The 26,596-nt window shown below is 36.5% G+C and overlaps 1 protein-coding gene across 1 annotated transcript in view; it reads left to right on the top strand.

Annotated features, from left to right (window-relative positions):
• C6 (complement C6) overlaps window positions 1-13,179 on the top strand; it is a gene marked incomplete at both ends in the record, with an annotated part of 45,723 nt that extends 32,544 nt beyond the window's left edge. Inside the window, 6 exons of the mRNA XM_084233775.1 lie at window positions 17-128; window positions 1,729-1,861; window positions 2,718-2,906; window positions 6,345-6,435; window positions 7,284-7,525; window positions 12,998-13,179. Coding sequence (XP_084089901.1) covers window positions 17-128; window positions 1,729-1,861; window positions 2,718-2,906; window positions 6,345-6,435; window positions 7,284-7,525; window positions 12,998-13,179 — 949 coding nt within the window. The remainder of the gene's footprint in view (window positions 1-16; window positions 129-1,728; window positions 1,862-2,717; window positions 2,907-6,344; window positions 6,436-7,283; window positions 7,526-12,997) is intronic.
• Window positions 13,180-26,596: the final 13,417 nt, after the last annotated feature.

Raw genomic sequence — 26,596 nt, 5'->3', positions numbered from 1 at the left:
TAGTTTTTTCCTTTAGTGGACAACCATGTATCAGTGATGATGAAGAAGTGAAAGAAGTGGACCTTCCTGAGGTAGAGTCAGATTCAGGTTGTCCTCGGCCAGTTCCTCCAGAAAATGGATTTATCTGGGTAAGCATCCTCATTTTCCTCATTTCAGGTTTGGAGTTGAAAAATAGAACTAAATAAGTATGCATTTTCTTTAATTTAGAGTTAATTTAGTAATCTATTTATTTAAAAAGTAAAAAATAATATTTAGAAGTGCTCTACCACTCCTTCTCGAATTCCCTGGTGTTTTCTTCATACCTAGTTGTTAGAATGAAAGATACTTGTGTTCACTGGCACGGCTAGGTTCATATACTAATGGTATATTTATGTCACTAGAGAATGGAATTTGAGCATAATATAGGTTTTGAATGACTTGTCAGAATCTGTAACTAAGATTTGGCTGCTTACTTCTGAGTCTCAGGCATAAGGCATATAAGGCATATTATCAGAGAAACAAACTTGTCTTGGCTACAGTCATAAGGAGTGTTGCATCTGTCATATCCTACTAAGTTAAAAACCTGTGGAACTCTCAAGGGGTCATTATAGTTTTAATATAATTGGTGTAAATGTTATAATTTTATCTCTTTTTCATTAAATCGCAATGTTTCTATGATTGAAAATTATTTTTTCAGGCAGGTCTGTGGCTTTGGATATAAACTTTCAAGAAGCACATACCATTTTTTTTCATTTATTATTTATTTTTAATTTATTTTTATTTTTTTATTTACATCATTTTTCATTTTTAAACAATATTTGCTTCTCCCCACCCCCTCAGATGTAGTTCCCCTTCTCCAATGCACCCGTGCACCCTCACCTCAGTCCCCTGTGCTCCTCCCTCCCTCCCTCTGATCCTTCTCCCCCCTCCTCCCTTGCAGTATGTCTCTGATTTGTAATTATCTGTTTTTGCTTTGTTGTGTTTTGTACTGTTACTATTTTTTTAGATTGATGTCTTATTTGGTTCCTCTATATTCCTGGTATAAGTGAAACCATCCGATGTTTTCCTTTTTCCTTCTGGCTTATTTCACTGAGCATAATTCCTTCTGGTTCCATCCACATTGCTGCGAATGGCATGAGTTTATCTTTTTTGATTGCTGAATAATATTCCATTGTGTATATATGCCACATCTTCTTGATCCAGTCATCTATTTTGGGGCATTTAGGTTGTTTCCAGGTTTTACCTATTGTAAATAGTGCTGCCATAAACTTAGGGGTACAGGTGGTCTTTTGAATCAATGTTTTTGTGTCCCTTGGGTAGATCCCTAGTAGTGGAATTGCCAGGTCATATGGTAGCTCCAATTTTAGTAGACTGAGGAACCTCCAGACAGCTTTCCACACTGGTTGGACTAGTTTGCACTCCCACCAGCAATGTAGGAGAGTTCCTATTTCACCTCACCCTCGCCAACATTTGTTGTTGCTTGTTTTTTTGATATGGAGGCACATAATATTTAAAATCAATTTTACTATTTTTTAAAATTTGACATTCTTAAACTCAGGAAAGGCTTTAAGTTAGACAAAGAGCATGACAAGGAAAAGAGAACTTTGAGAGATACTTAGAAGTAGAAATAATGAGGACTTCATAACTGAGTAAATAAGGAGCAAAGGAATAGAAAGAATCCAGGATCACCCCAAGGTGTTGAGATTATTATTAGTATTAATAGTTTTTTGGTTTCTGTTTTAATTCTAGAATGAAAAAAAACTGTACTCCGTTGGGGAAGAAGTTGAAATCTCATGCTTTACAGGATTCAGAGCTGTTGGATACCAGTACTTCAGATGCTTACCTGACAGAACCTGGAGACAAGGAGATGTGGAATGCCAACGTGAGAACGGGGCAAACACTTTGCATGGGGACTCTAAGGGATAAATGTGCCCAACATAAGTAGAGCAGATTCACACCTTTAGATCAATATATTTTATCAGCTTTTACTAATTCTGTTGAAAAGGTTTAGTGACACAGAAAATAGGATTAATTTACTAAAATTAAATTTCAAAATATCTTCATATTTCAATTCACCAGCCCTTGCATATTAGCTTTATATACACAGAACTGCAAAGCATGAACTTAAGTAGAAATCCAGGAAGTCTGCTGTGTCTCACAGCAGACATCTGTGTGGCCTGATGCAAGGGGATGAGTCCCAGGAAGATGACACTTCCCATCTTTATGTATCTGTCAGCAATAGAATTTTATGTGAAATGCAGTTTGTAGCACATCCACATCCTTTGCTGAAAAAAGACAGGAAGAGTTTGGACTCCGCACTTCCCACCCTATAGTAAAGTCAAAATGAGATTCAAACAAGGCTCAAGTGGAGATATTCAGATTTATGCTGCAGTATCCATGAGCGTGTCCTGCTTTTGTGTCACCCACACTGTGGTAAATTGCTTGTGAGAAAACCCTTTAGGGAGAAGAGGAAAGAAGATTTGAAAGAAAAAAGTCCCAATAATGTAATGGAAGTTCCTTAACAAGGGAATGTCGCCTGAAGACACTAAAAAGAGTTTATCAGTAGATGCTTGAGATACTAAACCCCTAGATTTGCTTATTTTTTTTTTAAACTGCATTAAAGCTAATCCGATGTAGGAAATTGTATTAAAATTGCTACTTGGGTTCCATAAACTTTGCCTATATTCATTGAGTTTTCTGCACCATTAAGTACATCTGAACTGTTTTTCTCTCTGCAGGGACAGAGTGCCTCAAACCAGTTTTGCAGGAAACTCTAACAGTCTCACCATATCGAAGTGTGTATAAAACTGGTGCATCCATTGAACTGTCCTGCCCGAAAGGCTTTGTCATTACTGGGCCTAAGAGCTACACTTGCAGTGGGCATTCCTGGACACCACCCATTTCTGACTCACTTACCTGTGAAAAAGGTGAATAGCAGCTCAGGATTCTGGGGTCTGCTAAGGCAACGTCCCCTATAATTAGTAGTCTAGCACTGACAGTGGAATTATACTGTTAAGTGTGCTTTGGGTGGAGAGACTGAGTTCACTGTTGAGCTGAGTAATACTGACCAACCTCATGAGGTCAGGCAGCAAATAAGAAGTTCTTGGTCAAAATGATATCTTCAAATTTTAGAGAGTAAGGTCACTTACCTTCCCAATATAAAACTTCAGTATGTTGAGGGAGTGCAAGTTCTCTCAGAATCAGAATTGATGGTTCTTGGAAATTTTGGTTAAAGTGATAACTATAAAAAAAATACCCACATGATTATTTTATTTTAACTTAAATTAGCAATACACAAGTATTCAATAATTTCCTGACATAAGAATAAGTTATTTCATTTCCAATTAGAGTTCCAAGACTTCATCCTTGGAAAAAAAGCAAATATATAACTTATCTATGTTATCCCATACCATAATTATGGGTTGTAAATTCCTCTAGAACATTGGGTTTTCACACTACACATGAGGTACTTCAAAAAATACCTCTTCCTATGTGATCCTGTACTCCTGAAACATATACAGTGTTGTGAACCAATGTTACCTTAATTAAAAAAAAAAGAAGAAGAAAGAAAAAGAATTATGACCTATGGAAAAAGACTGTATTATAGCATTAGCTCACTTCTAACCAGAGTCAAGATTAGCTTGAAGCCAGTGATATAAATGCCTCATGCATAAAAATAAAAGGAAGCACTAAAAAGAGTGGAAACCAATCCAGTAATCAAATCATTTTAATGCACTTTTAAGCAAATCTAAATAAATAACAATAAAAACCAACCAATACACACCTATTTAAGATTATAAATTTTTTTTTTTAGTTTTTTAATAAAAAAATTACATTTACTTAGAAGCATTCAGAACATTTGCAACTTTTTGGGGGGATAATTACAAAGTGGTGTTCAGTTAACAGAACAATTATTTCATGTACACTCTATCAGAGACAACTAAAGATGAAAAACTACCACCCCCATATGTAACTAATTTGTGCTTTGAGTCAACAAAATCCTGCTTTAACTTTCCATGCCATCCTCTTACCAGGCAAGAATAGTGGCTAAGAAGATAGCAGCAGGACAAGGCTGTCTAAAGACACACTTCATAGTGTTAACAGCATCCCTCCCCCCCACAAAAAAGACACAATTAGTTTAAAAACAGATCTTACACAGCCTTACATTTCAGTCTTTTTTCTTTAAAAGGAGCAGGGTAGGGAAGGCTCTGGAACTGCAGAAGCTAGTCACTGTGAAGGCTGGAGTGTGGCGCCGGCTGAGAAGAGGAGAAAAAATAAATAAAACTAAAAGGAGCAGGGTATATACAGGGAGCGTAAATAAATTATGGACAAGAAAAAAAAAAGCTGCACTAGAACTAACTTACCATTACCATCCTCTTCATCTTCATCTTCTTCCTTTTCCTTTCCCCCTTTTCATTGTGAGTGTGTGTATGTGTATAAATTATATATAAATTACATTATATATATTCCTTTTTTCTAGTAGTGTTATTCACAACAAATTCAAAACAAAATTTTTTACAAATCATCTTTAGTTGTTTAAAATTTTCAGCTTAGTTTTTATAAAAATACTCCCCTTTTCCTCCTTTATCAGTTTATACGCTTAATCACCTTACACAGTCACAGTAAAAACTAGCATAAATGGACTTGGAAACAAACAAAACAGACTTGGGAAACACAGTGCGCCATATGGGAGCAGAGAGAGTGGCTGGAAGGGCAGGAGGCCCCGAGGGCATCGGCTGGTCTGCAGTTTCTTGGAAGGTGCTTCAGAGGGCTTCTCATTCATATCTTTCAAATTTCTCAACATGCTTGTGCAAATGATGTCTCATTCTTAATCAGAGACGCCTTGAGGATGAATGCAAGATCAGGTAGGAATGTGCCCATCTTGGTTCTGAAAAACTGCAGGCTCCGTGGTTCAGTTAGACCCAAGGTCAGACAGCTAGGGTCAGACTCAGCTAATCTCCCAGACTCTTTGTCATTTTGCCTTCTTTGTTTTTCCTGGGTTTTCATAACACGTGAAGAAAAGGGTAGGAGGAGTTGAACTGTTGAATAACCTTAGAATTCTTCAGGTTATTTTTCATGGAAATTTGCGAAAATGTTAACCCCCTTCCTCACACACGCACTATGGGATTGCTCATCTTCACTCAGGCGTCATCTCCTTGTGGAGTTTTGCTTACATTTCTCAGCCATCGTCTTTTTATGACAGGATCTCCTGGAACCATGTTCTCTTTTATCAAAAATAACTGTTTCTATCTTAAGTATGTGTGTAACTATGATCATTTTATTAATGATTATCCCACAATCCTTTAAAATAATGAAAAAAAGGGGGGACCATAGCTACTTTTGTCTCTTTTTGCCCCATCGTAATATCCTAGTGTCTAGAACATCATGCAGAGACAAATAACTACATTCAGGAGTTATGTTTCCCCATTTATTCTTCTTATAGAAAAATCTGTCTTTCAGTATGAAATCTGTATTGCTAAATGCAATGAACATTATTTTGGTTCTCATCTCCCTTCATCTCTCAACATTCAACTGTGTTCACCTTCTGCACATACATTTGTTACCTGGCTTTCAAAATATACCACCATCTTGTTTACCTTCTACCTCTCCTGCTGCTGCTCTGTTTTTCACTGACTCCTGACTGTGCTTGGACATTAAATGTTGGAATTCCTCAAAGCTCAAATCTGACCCTTCACCTCACTTATGTTCTTTTACTGGGGAACTCATAATTTCAGTGATCTTGATTTTCCTTAACCAAACTTACCCTCATTCAGTTTCAGGAAAGTCACTTTCTGCCTCTTATGAGACTTTCATGCCTGATATTTCCTTTGCTTCAAGTGTTCTCCATTTTTTCTTCCCGTTTACTATTCCTAGCCTTCCTACCTACATCAGTATTCTCGTGTATATGGTTTATATTTAACATCACCAATAACAAGCAATTCTATCTGTATGTCTGCCTCCGCAAAACTATAGTGCAATGTACTATAGTACATCTGCAAGATCTAGATCAAATTTTGCTTAATCCACTATCTCCAGAACCCGACACAGTGCTGAAATATCATAGTGTTTCAATGAATATTTGAAAAACAAATGAAAAATTTCACCAATCCAATTTTCTTTAGTTCTCTGTACTTGGTAACAATTTTAGGTTGATAAATGGCAGCTAGTGCTCAGTGCTAGAAAAGGTCTTTCAGGTGGACTATTTCTTAACAATGTATTTGGAACAGCCAAAATGAATGCTCTAATCAGCAGGAGATAAACCTTTTACCACTGCCTTTAACCACTGCCTTTTCTCCTGAATTTCAGCTTATCACTTGGAATCCATGCTGTGAATTGCTCTTTTCCCCCTTTTTCTTTTGTTTCAGATACTCTGACAAAATTGAGGGGCCATTGTCAACCAGGACAGAAACAGTCAGGATCTGAATGCATCTGCATGTCTCCTGAAGAAGACTGCAGGTAAGAGATCCTCTCTGGACTGTTTGGTAATTGGGAAAACCAATCTAGTGTGAACAGCTTGATAGAGGAACTGGGCTTCTTGAAGCACAAACATAACACATAGTAATATTTCACATCACTGATACCCCCGATGTACTTTTGAATGTGTCTTTCCTCTCTGGGAGGCCAGATTTCTTAATTATCTCTCAGCCAGTTCCAGCTTGCATGGCTTTTGTTTATTATTATAATCTCAGTTTTGTTTTAAAGACTTATTCCTGCCCATTTTTAAAGTTCAGACTCAATTATCTGAAAGCCTTTCTTCTTACCCCCTAAGCATAGGGCAAGTGTGATTCCAAACACGTGGGGAAGAGAAAGTGGTGTGAGCATGGACTTCACACACACACCTCTGTCAGTTTATTCATTCACATAGTGGTAGGGGGAGGGTACAGAAGAGGAAATATGATATGTCCTCATGTGACTTCCATGACTTGTCCTCGTTGTTGTTATAACTGCCTTTTGTTTACAAGAAAAAACCCCAAGAGTGCTAATGGTACTCATTAATTAAAGAGCTGCTTTCAACTGAATTTGTTCCAATATAGCATTAGCTTCAGTTTAAACTCCAGTTCTATATCTTGCAAAATAAATGTGTATGTAAGTAATGCCAAGATTAAGATGAAATTTGAGCAACATGAATTCTACAGGATGCAAATGAATGGGGTGTCTGATGAAGAAAAAATGAGAAAGGGGAAGGGGGAAGGGTGATGGTTAAAGGGAAGAAAACTATGTGGGATGTTAACATATTTATTGACTACTATCTGTTTTTTCCTCCTGGTCTTCATATGTAAATGCTTGCCTTCTCTCTGGGGCAGCCATTATTCAGAGGATCTCTGTGTGTTTGATATGGACACCAATCATTATTTTACTTCACCGGCTTGTAAATTTTTGGCTGAAAAATGTTCAAATAATCGGCAACTCCATTTTCTACATATTGATTCCTGCCAAGATGGTCCAGAGTTAGAATGGGGTCTTGAAAGGACAAAACTTTTATCCAGTATCACAAAGAAAGAATCCTGTGGCTATGACACCTGCTATGACTGGGAAAAATGTTCAGGTAAGCCCTAGAAATACTAGAAATGTTTTCACTTAATCTTCATGTCAACTAGAACATCTTACTTGCATGTATATACTTTCTTAAAATAGCCTTTCCTTCATCAAGAAAATTTCATTTCATTATTTAAAAAATTATGAAATGGTTTGAGAGGAAAGGAAAAATATAACCCACCCACAATTATAAATCTGCTTTCACAATTTTGGTGTAAATCTCTCTAATCTTTTTTCTCTGCATATAAACCAACCACCCTTAGATCCCAGAAGGAAGAGCGCCTGACCCAATCTCATGCTTTGGGCACACTTCCCCACCCACAGCTTGGAGAACCTTCATCAGCATTGTCTAAGTTTTCCTCTAGCAGTTGGTATTGGCTGGCACCAGCATGCTGTCTGGGTAGAGTTCTCTGACCTCAAGTGTGTTCTGCATGGATACCAATTGCTGGGAGCACATTCCTCAATGTGTTTAAGTTGTCCTGCAGTGTGTGGCAACAGCAAGGGCTGGCAGTGTTATTCAGACAGAATGTCTTGAGTTTAGACAACATTCCTCAAAGGTCTAGACAGTTTGTTTCTGTAGAACATTCTCTGACCGTTCATTGCTTCTCTCCTCTACCATGTAAGGGTCACCCCGGTGCTCTGAGGAGCATAGGAATCAAGCCTATGGAGTCATCCCTGGCTCAGACCTAGGTGTTCCTTCTCAGAGAGCAGTCTGCTGAGCCCAAGTCAGCAGGGTGTTCTTTCTTAAGATTTGCTGATAGTGCATGCTAGTATGGTGCTGACACTGTAATTTGAGTGATTTTAATTCTTTATATGGTTAGGTATCCCATAGGAAAATTTTCCTGAGGGTCTCCAATGCCTCTAGGATGACTCTGTTTATATTATAAATTGCTTAAAAATAAAATGAGATTGCACTCTAAGTTCTATTTTATGTGTTGCTGTCTTTCACTTAATATCCTGAAACTGTTTCCATGTTATATACTATTCTGCCAGATAATTTTCAATGTATGTGATAGAGTCTGGATATTCTGTGATTTATTAACCAAACTTATAGTATGCATTTAGATTTCCCCTATATTTTGCTATTATAAACAGAGCCATGATAGACAAATCTATCACAAACAAATCTATAAGTTAGTGCCTTAAGACATAATTTAGCAAATGGAATTTCTATGTAAATATTACTTTATATTATAGTTTTTATTGATACGATATATCACCTTGCATTCCAGAAATTTATATCATATTATATTCTATCCCTATCGACAATTTGTGATACACACTTCCTTCCACCTAATTCCAAAATGTGGAGCTATCATTCCTTTATGTCACTGCCAGTTTGACACTTATAAAGTGGCATTATATTTCCATTTTCCATAAGCGTTTTTACTATTGGCATATTCATTTGAGAATTGCTTGAAAGCAGAAACTTCACAGCAGTACATTTGTAAGATAAAATTTGACCCTGAAATAGTCCAACTAAAGTTTCATATAATATGTAAATATGGGTTGGAGGATTAAGATTTAACAACTCAATTAACAACTCAATAAACAGATTTCCCTTATGCCACATCTTCATAATAGAGGCATAAAGTATACAATGGAAACTTAGTGAATTGTTATATCTAACTTGTGCTAGAACCACCTTACTTTTGCAAAAACAAAGACAAAAACCTTACTGTTGCTTTTGACTCTTCTTTACTTCCCATTTCAATGATCTTCAGCTTGGTCTTCGGAAAGGGGAGAAGTCTTATTATCCAAATCCAGTTCCTTCCTGATCCACTTAAATCTGATGATCAAGACTCAGCTCCCTTGACAGGTGGCAGGACTGAACTCATAACAGAGGGTAGACATAGGTGTCACAGTCAGCTGGTCATATGATGGAGGCAACTCAGAAGTCAGTGTCCAGAGCTTCTAAACTTCATGCCACACCTGAACAATGCAATTGCATGTAAAAGACAGCAAACCAGGGCCCAGTGTACACCTTGCCCAGTTCTAATCAGCGTGAAATCACCTTGTAGATAAACATTACTATTGATTGTTTAGCTGCCTGACTTACTCCATTTCCCACCTGATACCTCTGTCAGGAACAATAATTCATGGTAGTATTCAAAATGATGCAACATCATTTTTTATTTAAAATATGACCCTTCTTCTCTGCAAATTATAGTGTAAGCACATTATTGTCAAAACATGCAAAAAAAATAGGAAATTGAGTAGCAAGGAGAATAAAAATGGATGTATACTATAATATTTATGCAGTATAAGTATGTGGAATATGTTTAATATCAGCTTCCATTCTTCCTTGTTTATCGCGGAACTCTTCTACTGCAAAGAACTGTTTTTTGTTATTTTCTCACAAATTATTCTCTGAAATTTGAGTGAAAAATAATCTACATTACATCAAAGTTACTGTCTTTACTTTTACCTCTCTGCTGTATGTTTATCTAGATCGCACAATCTCCAGGAGTGTAAATTAACTTTAAAAAAAGAACACTAAAATGTTTGAATACTGACTCATTTTTTAATTTTTAAGGTAATCAAAATAAAACATGAACATTTCTTAATATGAGATGTACGCCATTTAAAATATTATTTGATCTATCACATAATCAGAAACTAAAAGCAATTTCCCCCACTGCCAGCCAGCCTTCTTTAGTTGGTAGCAGAAGTCAGTGTCACAGAGAATTTGTTCAGCTGTATTTATAGAGTAGTATCATTGTGCAAACCTCAGCATTTATGAAGAGAAAGTATTGAAATGTATTTAATACCCAACCCACTCTTGGCAAATTGGGATACTATTAATTTTGAGTTGAATTGAATGCCACTTTAAATTGTGTTGACTGTAGGGTGTGCTTTGCTACTCTTTTTTTTCTCTAGCTAAAATAAAATGTTTAAAATAGAAGTTCAATGTAAGATGAATTTCACTTTTCAAAAGTTTGAACACAAATGACTTACCAAGGAGGTTTTATTTTTTTATGAGTGATGAATGTTTATCCTGAATTTCAAAATATCCACCATCATCTAAAAGAAGGGGAAATTTTATTCAGTAAACATTTAGTATCCAATATGTTGAAGGCACTGAAGAGGTTATGGTAACAGGCCTGAAGATTAAGGACCTTTTGTACACTCAAATGGTTCACAATACTTGGAGGAGTAATTTAACACAATAATTATATGAACAACATTCATGCAAGGTAGTATGTGATAAGAGCTGTGAGAGAGAGAAAAGTATTTTCTGGCCTGGAGGGATTGTTAAGCATGAGGACTGAGTGTTGGAACATGAATTAGTGGAAGTGGTGGGAAGGACCTTTTAGTGCTTGTAGTCTGAAAATAATCTTACTAAATGCAGTGAGGAATGACAAGGTTCTTTCCACAAGCTTGGGAAACCCATATTCTCTCCAGGGATGGAACAGTTTCCTTTTCTTCACTAAACACTGTCCTTTCCAATGATGAAGACTTTTCTCAACTATTGATAGATTCTTATCTATTTGGTTAAGAATCTGGTTGAGCCAGAAAAGAAGGGCAATGCATGCTTTTTTCATTAAATATCTCCTGCCAAGGGCAGGAAATCTATGGGTTTCTGTGTATCTTCTCATATTCTTTCCATACTTTGTCCTATCAGTTAAGACTTCTGAGAAAGAACTGATAACTGCTTAAAAGCAACTCATTAATGACATCACTGCTGATTCTCAGAGTGTTTCAGATATTTAATAACGTGTCCTAGGCCCATCAAATACATTTCTTTTTGAATACTTAACCCTGCACCTCAAATTTAGTTATGAAATCAATTGATGAAACAGTTAATTGAGCACCTAGTTAAGAACTGAGTGGGGCATACAGTTGGATGAGCCATAGTTACTGCTTATGACACATGAGCACCTTTATTTGCTTTAGAAGAAAGACGTGAAAATCTTAATTAGCAAGAAGGTATAAAGACATCACATAGTGCTGGCAAATTTACATCATTAAAGTTTAGCGAAGGAAAAGATTTGTGTGAAGGTAAGTGGCTATGAATTGCTTCACAGGAAAGGTGAGACTTGTAGAAACTGGACGTGTAAGGGAAAGTGGGAAAGAGCACATCAGCTGGTAGGAGTGTGTTGGCAAAAGGACAAAAACTGGAATAGCTGTGGGTCTTGTTCGCAAGAGAGAGAGGGAGCTGTTCTACCTGGAATGGAGGAAATAATTTGACATTGAACGGGAATGCTGAGGCCACAGAGTGGAGGACTTTGAACTTTGATTAAACACGTATGTATGAATAGTCCCAACTTATGATGACTCAGCTTATTTTTTTTTTATGAAATATTTGGTGGAAACTATACTTTGAATTTTGATCTGTTCCTAGTGATTAAATACTCTCACAGGAGGCTGGTTAGCATGATGCTGGGGCAGCTCTATGTTAGTCCCTCAGTCACATGAGATGAACAACCAGTACTCTACAGATTGTTTTAACTTTCAGCACAGTATACAGTAAAGTGTATGAGATATTCAACACTTTACTGTAAAATAGGTTTTATGTTAGGGAATTTTGCCCAACTGTACGCTAAAGTAAGTGTTCCCAGCACTTTCAATGTAGGCTAGACTGAGCTACCATGTCCAGTAGGTAAAAATGCATTTCCAGCTATGATATTTTCAACTTAGGATGGGCTTATCAGGATGTTAACCCACTGTAAGTCTGGTAAGATCTGTATATGATGAGCTTATATCCATTTATTTAAATGTAATATCTTTGGCTTTGATAACTTTCCCCCAAATGATTATTTTCAAACTATTTTATAAACATAATATTTATATGAATGATGAAGTGATTGAGTGGCTCTGAAACTACTCCTCATAAGCAGCCAATTTAACTACTCATTAAAATATACAGATCCCCAAGCATAACCCAGGAATATTCTAGAAATAAGTTAACAAATGCTGTGTAAGTTATATAAAGCATCCATCCTGACAGTCATTAGTGACTTAAAACCTGCCTGTGACACACTAATGTTGGAACTTGGGCAAACCACTTAGTCTCTCTGAGCTTATCCCCCACCTGTAGAATTTGCATAACATAGTTCATATGTTCACCGTGAGAGTTAAATGAAATGAAGCATGTTAAGTGTTTGGCAGATTGTGTGGGTTCATAGTACAGCTCAGTAATTAATAACTATAAATGTACCAGGTAGTGCCTATGAGAAAAGTGTAGAAAGGACTAAAGATACTGAGAAAATAGGTTGTATGGCTGGATGTAGTGACTGAATGGAAGTGGACAGTGATAGAGAGCAGGGGTCAAGGATGACGCAGCTCTTCCAGCTTATAGACTTATGAGTGCACTCTGCTCTTTTACATCCAGATCACTCCATTCAGCCACAGTTGGATTTTCAGGTATTTCTTTTGTTCTGGCTTCCTCATTCATTGCCACTAAGTACTTGTCACTCTGGGGCTAAAAATCAAACCCTGAAATACTGTGGTGAGTCATACTGTCTTTCTCTCATTACAGCCTCCACTTCCAAATGTGTCTGCCTATTACCATCCCAGTGCTTCAAGGGCGGAGAAAATCTCTACTGTGTTAAAATGGGATCATCAGTGAGTAAGAAAACAGTGAACATCTGTGAAATAGGGGCTGTAAGATGTGCCAACAGAAAAGTGGAAATACTGCATGCTGGGAGGTGTTTGGCCTAACACAATCACTGGTAAACAGATTTACTGTCCAGAAATAACCCCTGCAAAAGGGAATGTTTGTACAAACAGCAGACTGGCACATCCTCAGAAGTTCTTATGTGCTCATTTCATGTGATTATTTCCCTTGCCTCTGCTATCTTAGACTCCCCTCTCCACTTCCAGTCCACAACACTGTAGCATACTGCTAAGTCATAGTCACATTATCTAGTAAATTCCTCTGTTCAAGTTGTACAAAAATGATGGGACTTCTGAGAAGTTTAGGAGCCTATGCTATTAAGTATTCTCACAAGCAGAAAAAGAACAAGACCATAATTTTCTTCACTGAATAAATAATTGTAGAAATTTAAAACTTGTGAAGCATGTTCTTGAAACCCAAACTTCATGCATTCATTCAATAAATAATTTGTGAATGCCTCCAATGTGACAGGTACTATTTAAGGCCCTGGGGAATCAATAGTGAATAAAACAGACAAAAACCCTTGCCTTCATGAAGGTCACATTCATGTGGAGGAAAAGATACAAAAAAAAATTAGAATAAAATAGGTTCGTAAAGTGTATAGTATATTTGATGATTATATTTGCTTTGGAGAATACAATGCAGAGAAGGGAGAATCCTATTATTAAACCTTATTTCCACAGGATTTATAGTAATATGAAGGATGACTGGATTCAAATGGAAATTATCTTATTTAAAGTAGATAAGGATACTGTGGGAAAGAGACTGTTGCAAGATTAAATACCTCTTTCTTAGTAAAACAGAAAGTGGGCATATCTGTGACAAACAAAGATATATTCTATAGTTTGGCAGAAGAGGTAACAATCCATTACAAAACAAATGGTAATGTGTTAGGTGTCTTGCTCTAGGGTAGGGAAAAATAAAATTGAGTTTTTAAGTAAAAAAAAAAAAATAAAAAAATAAAAAAAATAAAGTAGATAAGGATAAATTTTGGAGTTTCTCTTAGAAAGGAGAAAAGATACTCTCTTTGCCTCAGCTAAAGGGCATCACAAAGTTTTTAAGCTAAATTGTGTGATGGATGGAAAATTATCAGAGAATTGTGAAGGAATGATTTTACAGTAAGTCGTAGCTTTTATATTACACCATAACAAGTAGATACCCCTTTCCATCTGAGTTCCAAGGCACAGCAGAGGGATGGAAAACTGGTGGTTCTTGTGGTTCTGAGAAGGAGCACATGAAGAGGAAAGGCAGGAGCTCTGAGACCATTCTGAGTTTTGACCATGACCCTATGGTAGGCACCAAAAGGAGACATAGATACCTCTCTCACAAGAAGTTTAGGGGGACTAAGTGGGTAGGAGTAAGGCAAAGCATCACCCCAAGAAACACAGGGCCTGCCAATATTATAGAACCAAATTTAGTAAGAACAAGTTCAAAGTTGATGCCCCACCACTGATTGTTACATAAAACTCCTGCCATCTCTCCTAATCCAGTTCCTGAGTTCCAACACCAAAGAACCAGACCCAGCAGATGGAGCAGGGAGAGGCAAGCTAGACAGAGACAGGTTCCTCCCCATCTCTTTTATGATGCTGCAGTGATTGGAAATGCACAAGAATAGCCTTCATGTCTTCCCAACCCCAGACCCTCTGACCCACAAGCCTGACCAAGAAATGGAGGCAAGAAAGAAGAGGAGATATAAATTAGACATGAGAGTGGAAACTTATACAGGGTCAATTTTTTAAAGCAGAACCAATCCAAAATCTATGTAATCTTCCCTAGACTTATTTGAGGCAAGACAAAATGGAATTGGGTTGCTAGGATAGTGAAAGATGAACTAGATGGCTTAAGACAATGGCAATATATTATATCACAGTTCTGGTGGCTAGAAATTTGCAGTCTTAGTGTGTCAGTGGAGCTGTGTTCTCTCTGAACCCTAGAGGATAGAGTTCTTGTATTTGCTGGCTTTTGGTGTTTGTCAGAAATCCTTGGCATTCCTTGGCTTATGGATTCATCATTGCAGTCTCTATCACCACATGGCTATCTTCATTGTCTTCCTTCTGAATGACTGTCTGCCTAAATTTGCATTAATTTAAGAGAACACCAGTCATGTTGGATTAGACCCACTCTAATGCTTCTATCTATTGGATTACAGCTGTAAAGACTCTATTTCTAAATAGGGTTATATTCATAGCACCAAGGGTTAGAACTTCAACATACTCATTTTTGCAGACACAATTCAAAACATAACACTAGGATGGAGAAAAAATATTTCCTGTTTATCCCATAATATAATCCAGGATTATACCAACTATCATGTTCATATTGTTTGATTAAAATCAGGCATGCTTGCTTTAAACTATTTTTTTTTTACTTGCACCAATGTTCTCTTTGAATGATGCTTATTTGCTCTTTTTACCATTCTAGTTACCTTTCTTTCAAAGAATTTTTTGAGTGCTCTAATCCATTAAAGTTTGCATTAGGGTAATTTGCATACCACTTACCAGTTGAATTTTTCACACTCTGATATTAATATTAATATAGCAATTTAGTACAATAAGTGTTAAGAGCTAGTGATAAAATTGTCATCATGAGGCAGAGAACAAAACTGAAACATATCAAAACCCTGAAATTTTGATCTAGACTCTCCAGTGCATCTTAGAATATTAAATGCTAGCACAAAGGTAAAAGTTTTATCATCTTAGGCTATTTGAGATGAATACTAAACATTCATCTTGTGAGTTACGTAACTAGCAACCAATTCTGGTTGGTCTTATGGCTTTTAATTTTTGTTGATTTTGCTAGATATTAACAGTATGAATGAGAGCCCACTTTAAAGATCTTTATAAATAGATATACCCTGTATTTTAGACTTCCTGGAAATAGAGATGAAAGAGTGATTTTTAACTCTACATTTTTCTCTTATGGTGACATTCAAGTTTAACAAAAGGTTTCCCCTTTTTGACAGTGTTCAGTAGAGCTCACTAAATTTTAAAATGTTACTATTTTTTTCCCTTTCTACATAAGCCTGCAATTCCTCCAACCAAATTCCATAACTGTAAATATTGAGCTCTCTGTTATTCTCAGAAGAGCACCTAAAAGCTACAGCTAATCTGCATCCCTTCTTAAATTCTGGTTCTGTGTAACAAGAAAGTGGAAGATAATTGTCACTGGTTTTCTGGGTGGTTCTAACCACCAAATAACCTGAAACTTGATGAATTGGGTTCTAAGTGACTGGTTCTCACTGAGGTCACCTTCATTCTTCTGGAATACATCATGTGTGGAATCAATGAGACATCAACCTTCTAACCGTACAAATTGTCTGCAAAATTATAGTTGTATCCTTTCTGTTTTATGAGAGTAAGATCGGTCACTGCTCCCCTATTTGTCTTCTCGACAAGTTGTGACTGCACAGCTTCAGTTCCATGTGTCAGATGTCAGGTAGTAGAGGTGTGTGTCACCAATCAAGGGACTGCAAGGGACAGATGTTGCATTGAAAGTCATACCCATAAAATTTATAGAGGAAGAGTTTCAACACAACATTATAATAGCAAAAATTGACAGACCCTAAATGTCCAATAATAAATTATGGGTCATCAATATGAAAGAACAAAAGGAGACCACCAACAGGCATCTTTTAAAACAAATAAGGAACAAAATAAAGAAAGAGTGGGAAAGCCAACCTGCAAAACTATATATGATTTGAGTGATGAAAACCTATAGCAATGAGTTAAACAGTGACGGGGAAAACAAATCTTGGGGGTTTAGAGTTGTTTTTATTTCCTTAGTTACATTTTTCTGCATGTTCTAAATTTTCTATAATCAACTTGTGACTTTGGAGTTCAAGCCAGTCAATTTAACTCTATTTGTTTTGAGAATTGACTGAAAAAATAGATGATTGATTGACTGATAGATAGGCAGATAGAGATGTAACAAATACTAAAGAGTCTAGAATGAAATGTGTACTCCTTATTACTACTTCATACCAGTGGAGAAGAGTGACAGAACTTTCCTCTTTATTTCCTGTCACATGAAGCACTTCCTCTATTACTAATCTTAACGTTGAAAGCTGATTTATTAAGAATCCCAGGGTTTATTAGAGTTTTCAAGGGACGGAAATGGTAGGAACATTCAGACTTCACATCTGACTAAGCTGTTGAGATATGTTTGTTCACTGGCTCTTGCAGGCCTGGGCAGAATGAGCAACATCAGCAATAAAGGCTTTAAGTTCATTGTAGAATGAATCACCCTTTATGCCAAATAAATGGACATGGCCCAATGTTTGCAATCATAAACCTAACAATATATGGTATCAGACCCATGAATAGAAAATGAAAACACACTTATAGGATTACTTGCTTGCTACCACCCTGTCAGTGTTCAGGGACATTGTAAGTTTAGAAAAGGATATATTCTACCCTAAAACATGATCCTTAACCTGCAAGTAAAGCCACATCATAATTCAAAGCCATAGACCAGAAGTTGTTTTCCCTTGTCAAGCAGTGCTTATAACAACACCAGGACCGAGAGTGCTGGAGCATTTCTATTTTGTTTATAACCAAAAATGAACGACTGCTTTGGAGAGTGTCTCCCTTTCTGACCAATGAAATGTGAACAGATGTACATGTGTAGCTTCTGGGTATAACATGTAATTGCTGGCATGAACATTTCCCACAGCTCCGCTTTCCCTGTGGCATATTGGAAATGGTGGCTGGTCCTTCAGCACGAGGACCATCCCCATAAATGCAAAAATTGAACATATGTCTAAGATACTCATCATAAAATTTTGGGTAATTTTATAGAAGTTTAGAAATGTTTACTATATCAAAGTTAATTACTAGTCTCGTATTGCTTGATTACTAAATCATTCCTATTATATTTCACACTAATTGCTTATCAAAATTGCATTCTTAAGAATTTCAGGCATTTACTATTAATGCAAATATACAAAAATGGTTTCTTTACTCCAATGTCTAGTGCTTGGATAGTCTTTAAAATAGCATATTGTAGCAGGTACTGCTTATTACCCTTCCCTGCCCCCAGTCCATTCAGCTCCCTGCCAATGGCCAGTGTTTCTAACATCTGGTCCCAGTATCCACACCAGAAACTGGAAGTAAATTGCAATTGGTTTAAGTTACTCAGTGCTCTGAGTGCTTGAAGACTGGCTCTGGTCTGAATTGCAGTACCCACCATTTTCTAACACAGACTTCCAAGCCTCCACAGCTTTTCCCAGGTTTGTGCCAGTGTTATCAGGTGTAGCATCAAGCACTTTGTAATATATAATCCTAACATAACCAGATCCTATATAGACAGTTTCATATCACCCTGACCCACTTTGAAGAAACGAACAGCATATTATCGCATGCCCCAAAGCTATTTCTGAATGATACAGATTTTACCGAGGATTTTGTAGAATTTCAGGCATTATGCCTTCGTCCCTACATTCAGGAGAGATGGACTCTCATTTCTGACTCTTCACGAAGGCCCTAAGTGCTGCTCCACCTGCCACCTGTAACCATGTTTGCTTGGACAGCCACCACATGCTGAGTCCTCCTCATTTATGAACACCTTGCAAACTGGATCCAAGGGTCACTTTCAATGGACTGTGGGTAGCCCCATGCTTTTCCCTCCACCTGCTTTTCAGAAGGGTATGTGGATACTCTCAGGTCTTTTCCTAGACACAGTCTGGTTCCAGCCCACTTTTCCAACTGAACCTTAGAATTTGTTTTTGAGAGCTCAGGATGGATTCTAGAACCAGGCACTTGTTGGGACTCTAAAGGTACTCATAATGGGCCTTATAATTCAGCCCTGCTCTATTACAACAAAAGCTGAAGGTGCTATTAAAAATCCAATTGACTTCTTTCCCAGATTGTTTCGGGGGTGACTTTATGAAAAGAAATCAGCAAGACTGTCTGGTGAGGGATGCCAGAGGCCCAGACTGTCCAGCTGTGGGCAGATCAAGACAGAGAAAACTCAGCTTCCACCCGAAGCCTTAATTTAACTTCTTCCAGGGTTGGCGATATCAGCATCTGGTGTTCTCAGTGTGTAGACAGGTACCATGGGGCATCTAAGCCACAGTAGTAAATTACTTGTATACACAGTTGTTCTCAAGAAAATGTAAAGAGCCATTCTTGCCCTGGATCACAAACCCACTAGCCCCTTTGTCCTACCTTGGCATGCCTCTTCTGCTGACCTTTTATTAGTAGGAGCTAGTACAAAGAGTTTGGCTTTTAGCCCTGTATGTTAACCCAACCACGTGAAACATTAGGTATTTGTATGTATTCCTTACCATAGCTGGGAAAACATTTATTTCTTTTATTTTCTATATTTTATTTGATCCACATGTTTATCATATGGAGTGGGTTTTAATACCCACAATTTACAGGTAAATTTCTAAAAAGATTACTGGTTTTTTGGTGATCTAGTTGGGATTCTAATACAAATCCGTTATGCTTTCGAAAATGAGGACTGCAGATCATTTTGGGTTTTTGTTTTTTTTAATTTATCTACTGCAGATCATTTTAAAGTGTCTTGTTTTATTATCTACGACAATAACAATAATTTGATAAAAGTATGCATAACATGGAAGAGATTTCAGGATGAGAAAATTAATTCAGCTTGAGACATCCTAACAGATTTGTAGGCTTTACTAATGTGTCTCTTAAAATTGATCATAATATACATGAGGAAAGGTGTTATGTTAAAAATCTTGATATATATCATAATGGCTGGCACAGAGCTATGTACCCAGCAAGTGATCAAAATATATGTCATTAATTAAAGTAAAAGTATAGGAAAATAAATATTAGATTAGAAATATAAATGTGGAAATCGTCTGCCACTGACACAAAAATCTATATAAAAATAATTTCCCTTAGAGAATAAATCCAAATTTTCTATTTTGAATTATTCATTCAATAATTCATTTTGGTATTTATTCATTCAAGTGAGAGCTTTCTAAAAGCACTATTAAGGACACACATTATTCTTAGTCTCATGGTGCATAAATTATTGTAGAGACAAAAATTAATTATTGATTATTAACAAATAAGTTATTATAAATGGTGATCAGAAGGGAAGAGCTGGAAGACGGCAGACATGTGAGTCTTGGGGGAAAGAAGCAGATGCTGTGGCCAGCCCATGAAATGGCACTGAGGTGAGAAGGAATCCGGCACTTTTCCAAGTAATGAGGCTTTTTGACTTCCACTTTCATTTCAGTTTGACATGCTACTATAAGCAAACAGAAAAACAGGACAAAATTTAAAATCATCTACTTAGTTATAACATAGAGGGCTGTAGAAGCAAAATATAACATTTCAGAGAGAATCTTTGAGAAGTGAGTTGAGAATCTGCCTTTGTCTCTGGAGGCACATGCCTATCTTGGACATTGGCTGAAGATCAAGTGGGCCTTTGCCAAGGAATAGAGAAACCAGCGGCATCTTTTGTTAGGGAAGGACTGCAGTGAAAAATTAGAGAAATGAATGGCTTCAGACATATGGTGCTTTTTCCCTCAAAATAGTGACTAATTTCAAAGATGCAGAGCAGGAGGGCAAAATGGTCAGCTGAGAGATTTCTTGCGGTTTCCCAAAGTTTAGGAGCAAAAGGCCTGGAAAGAGAACAAGAGTTGAGAGCCCTTGAGAGCTATATGACCCTGGCAACACCCACCCACTTCTTACTTAGGATCATGTGCCAATATGGCACATAAGCCATTTAAGGCTGACACTCTAGACTGGATTCCTATCAAAGAGCTACTATAGAGGGATAGAAAAGCCAGCAGAACTTAGTTGTATAGCTAAGAGTGGAGACATGGACACAAACACAGAGTAAGTCACTTCCTCAAGACATTTGGCAGTCCTGAATTATGCAAGATGGGAGCCTGAAGAACTAAGTCAAATCTCTCAAAATTTTAAAAATTTGATTGTGGTGATGACTGCAAACTCTATAGAATAAACACCATTGTGCAGTTTAAATGGGTAAATTTTTAAACACAGAAATTACTTTTCAATAAAGCTGGTTTAAAAAAAAAAAACCTCAAAGTCAGAGTGGAAATTGTGACCATATGTTATCATTGAGGAGACCAAGTTCTGCAAGTCTTTCAGCGAAAAATCCTGAAGTATCAAGCATTAAGAACAGGATGACCTGGAGGTGAATTGCAACTGGACTCAGTCAAGGAGTGGATTGAGGTGCTGTATTCTGCACTCTGCCTGGCAAAGGAAGAACAAAAATATCTTGATGGGTAATAACATCAACTGGAGCCTCTACTAGTTCTTAAAATATACACACAATTGTCTGTTATTAAAATAAAAATTACTAGGCATATGAGCAGTCTCGACCAATACAATGATTATATCACCAATAATCAAGGGGAAAAAATAATAGGCAATAAAATGGATATTCTCATGAGACCAAAATATTAGAGCTAAGAGATAAGACATTAGTATACATATGATTATTAAGTTAAAATTATGTTTTTAAAAAGAAGGAAATATAAGACCAATGTGATGGGCTATATTAGCAAATAAAATAAAGTGAAGATATACACAGGACTGATCATGCTCATGGTAAAGTTTTAATTTTATTCTACATCATAGTTTTAAGTAAGAAAGCAAAAATAAATTTGCATTTGACAATAAAGAACCAAACAAACCATCTAAGAAGCCATAGTAAGAGATGATGGTAGCTAGGACTGAGATTGTTGTAGAAGATAGCGATTCTAAATTCAATATGTATTCTTGTTTGCCCACAGAAATAGCAATATGTCTCTAATTGTATGAATATTTGCATGTAGAATAGAAGACTAAAGTTTATTCCATAAACACATAAAGAGCTAAAAGAAAGTCATGCATAAACCAATGACAAAACTGTATTGTGAGCTAGGGATTATGATGAATCCAACCTTTCACAACTAAAATCCAAATAAATTAATTGGATTATCTTTCCTGATGCATTTATTGTTCTCTTGATATGTGATTCCAAGAACCCTTAACCTCATCACCCAAGGAACAGCAACAGAAAGAAAAAAAAGGGTGATCACAAATAGAAACTGCCAGTGAGGTACTTACATATGGATATTTAACAAGAAACCCATGGGGAAAAACTTACACAGAAGGAACTATTTTGAATCTGTTTCATGAAATTGCTTAATGCTTAAAGAAAATGTTTAATTTGTGCATGTTTCACTTGGGAAGCCATTCAGCTTAAATATATCTTACCAATTTTATAATTTCTAAATGTATTCATATAGAACCAAATTTGGCAGGATGTCAGCATAGTGCATCTCTGATAAAATGCCTGGAAGTATTACATGTTTAATGCTAGAAAATGTATTAAATAAAGGACAAAACTCCAATCTACTATGTAACCTATAAAACAAATAATTAAGTTACAATGAAAACTCTTGAAAGCTTGTGACCTACAAGACTACCATATCAATGACAGTGGACTATGGGTGTCTTGGTGGTGGGTACGATGTGGTAAGAAAACCTGAGAGGGGAGAGCTTACACTTCTAATATACAAACTGACATGAACCAATGTTACAATAATTATTTTTAAAGAAAGTCAACTTTTTAAAAGTGTCTTGTTTTTTAAACTGCCAATTTTCCTTTAAAGACTTAATAATTTACAGAGAATTTATGAATGTCTGTTTTTCCACTCCACACCCATACTAAATACTACAAAATTTTCCATCTTTGCCAATATGAGAGCACAAAAAGACAAATACTATTTTGGCTGCATTGTTTTTTTTTTCAGAATGGCATTTAATCTGTAAGAGAAGAAATACTTATAAAATCTGGTCACATATGAACTTTTATTTTTCTAATTACATGCTATTAGAGAATAACAATTGATGCTGATTTGAAGAAGCAAAAATTAAAAGTGACCCTCAATTACTCATCTCTATCAACTGCTTACTAAAGCTGTAATCAGTAAATGGTGGCACGCAAAAAAAAAAAAAAAGCCAAGTGTATTAGATTAAATATATTTTTAATTCTAGCTGTCAAAAATATTAGGGATTATCTAAAGATGGCAAATATTTTATTAGCAAAAATAAATGAAGAATTCTGAAATAGTAACTGAATTAAAAAAAATACAAAACATTCCTCAAAACAATCAAAAATAGAATGGCAAAGAAATGTCCAACTAAGAGGGAGAGAACTTTCCCAAAGTATGGTTTTATGAATTTTCTAGACTACAGCTCACCATCTCCTTTATTCTTGAACTCACTGTATTCTATTTTGTACCCAATATACATTACAGAGAAAGTTGCTAATACTCTAGGGAATATAGACTCACAATCCAAAATGATAGCAGATTTAAGGAGTACAATGACTGCCAAAAGAATTGTAAAACACTGGAAATGAAATTATTACAATAAACAACCCAGGAATTTTCAAATAATATGATAATATACCAAGGGGAGCAATTATGAGTAAAAATTCCATAGAAAAACAACAGAATTATTAAAGAATGAATTATTCAGGAATTATGTGAAGATGGAATTACTGCATTTTTTTTCTAGGACTTTTAGAAACTGTTTTAGATAAAAAGGAAATGAGAACTAAAGCAAAATTCCAAAAATATAATTTAACAGAAAAAAGATATAGAATTATAAGTGGAAACATCAGTATAATAGGAGTCCCAGAGTAGAGAAAAAAAGAAGAGGAAGAGTTTTTTCGAGAATAAGTATAATTCCGCCAGAGCTAATGGATGTGTTCGAAATGAAAGGACAGGTGGAGTATTGCACAAGAGAGAAATAAACCACACCTATTTGCAGTACAGTAAATTTTAAGAGTAGTGGAAAACAAAGCTTCTAATAAAAAAGAGCAAATACCAAACAAAAGAAATGGAATCGGGTTGATGTCAGACTCACCAACAGGAACACTGGATAGAAAAAGAAAATGAAATAATAGTTTCAAACTAGCAAGTAGCTTTCAAGTGTAAGCTCAAATTGTAATTCCAATGTGCAGATTTAATAAATATATTCTTTTTTTTAAAGGTTTAATGTGCTTTTTTAAAAAAATATTTATTTATTTATACAAGCACTGGGTACAGTCAGAAGCACGGGAGGGTGGGAGAATTCACCAGAGCCAGAGCGGGGAGCAGAGCAGGCAGAAGGACCAAAGTACACTGCTGAGGGGAGCAGAGGGCGGCAGGAGAGGTCTGCGCGCCATGTGGGACCCTCCTCCGGTGGCCGGGGAGCAGCCGGGGATTGAACCGGCGCTGCAGAGGCTGCAGGCAGCCTCGCAACCCAGCGCCCAACCGCTGCACCACTAGGGAGGCCCTAATAAATATATTCTTAAGCATAAACGGTCTCCAAAGATATTTTAAAAAGCCTATACTGAATAGCTTTGCAAAAAGTATTCAAATTAGAAGAGAAACATGAAAGAGATTCAGGAATTAAAGAATATGAAACATTTTAATAAATGTTAAAAATAAGGCAAACATTTTAAATTTAACAACCCATTTAATAACTCATTTATTGTAATAAATAGCATGTATCTCATATTAGGAAAAGTTAAATCTGGCAATTCTGAGTGGGAAAATAGCTATTAAAACTGAGCAAACCTGGAGGCAGAGAGGGAATGATCCAGTTGGCAGGTCCTGTATTTACAACTGCAGGGCACAACCCAAAAGCAAACACAGTGTGAAACAATGACAGGATTTACTTACACAGGGAGTGAGGAAAAGTTTGTTGTGGGGAGAGAGGGACTATTTGTGAGAGAGAGAGAGGAGAGTATTAACAGGCTGGCATGTGGCCAAAGGCCATCTGTCCTGCTGGCAATAGCTCCCACTGAGCAGAAACCAAGGTCCAAGCCAAAGCTGCACATAGCAAGATGGTGGCTTATCCACACTCCTGCTCACCAGAAGCTTAACTGGTAGAAGCCCAGCAGTTTACATCAAAAACCCAGCAGTTTATTGCCAAAATCCTCAGCTTCATTCCTATTCCTCATCAGCCTCCCCATAGGGAGTAGAGTTCTAAAGCTCCATCTTCTACCATCAAGATGACCCCAGGGGGTGAAGTCTAGAAAGCTATGAGCTTGACTGACTTAAGTTGGCTATGAGTTGACTATGAGCTCCACCTACTGGCTCGGAGGTGGCTCCCCACTGTTCCCGTTGCACTATCATTGAGTGTGGTCCTTTATGAAGGACTGATGGGGGTATAGCACAGGGGAAAATAGTGGCATATTGTGCGGTTGAGTGACCATATATCCTACTTTCTAACAATTTCACTCTTAGGATATAACCAGGAGAAATTCCTGTACATTTTACCTGAAGATGTGAAAAATGTTCATATCATTTCTAAGTTACTCCAGTAAAAAACTAGAAATGGCAAATGCCCAAAAAAATCTCACTGTGGAAAATTTGGAAAAATATCGGCCAACAAAATTAGAAAATGTAATTATATCATATTTGGTGTTTTCATATATAAATATAAACATACAATATAATGGGATCAAACTGTACAGTTTTATATTATCCATTTGAACTCACATATGGCTTGATATCCACCTGGAATGCATACTACGAACACTTCAGTTACTGAGATATTGAAATATCTCCAAAGTGCCTGGAAATAGTCACTGCCCCACACCTTCCCATATGCTCCTGTAAAATTTGCCTTGACTCCATCCCTGTGGTCTCCTTAGACTGCCTAACATTTCAGAAACTGACACTGCTAGAGGATTCCAGAACTCTACTCCAGCATAATGGCCAGCTGGTTGTTGACTATTACTATGCCATGTCATTAACTCTTTAAATTCTTACAATGTCTATGCTGTGAATATGCCATAATTTATTCAATTATCTCTTTAGCAATGAACAAGTGAGTTGTGTAAATGTTTTTATTTTATAAGTGCCATTGTGATGAGCATCCTGTTTCATAACTTATTTGGAAGTTAGTAGGTCACACAAGGATTAACACCACTAAAACCCTATCCTGCTTAATCTTGACAATATTTTTAAAATATGGCATTGGATTGACGTGAAAAAGAAACTTGTAAAACAAAGGAGCCAAAGACCAAAAGTTCTTGAAAATATAAGAGCACTCCAGAAAAGGGTTTTCATGGTGGCTCAGAGAAACAGGTTTAACATTTTAAAAGAGCTCTCTCAGAATGTTTCATTTGCTACTCAAAACAATTCTGCAGAAAATATTATCATTGGTAATTTGCCCAACTCAATCAATTAATAATGTATATAACTAAGATTAAAACAGGCCTTATGAATGTATGTGCACTATCTTCATGCCACAGCTTTCAATTTGATCTACTATTTCATATACACATTAATTAATATTAACCATTCTCAATTGAATATTGTTGATGTTTGCTGTCATCCTTGTGCTTGGTTTTGATATTACTAATTTTTAAAAAAGTCTCCAGGAGCAGCTTCTGACTTTGACCTGATGATCAGACTATCCTTAAAGTCAGGTGACTAAGCTATAGCCTCCAATTGCTGATGGATTTAGA

Source organism: Talpa europaea (genome assembly GCF_964194135.1).
Source record: "Talpa europaea genome assembly, chromosome: 5".
Taxonomy (NCBI): Eukaryota; Metazoa; Chordata; class Mammalia; order Eulipotyphla; family Talpidae; genus Talpa; species Talpa europaea.
Note: the sequence above shows the minus strand (reverse complement) of the source record. Positions and strands in the feature narration are given on the sequence as shown.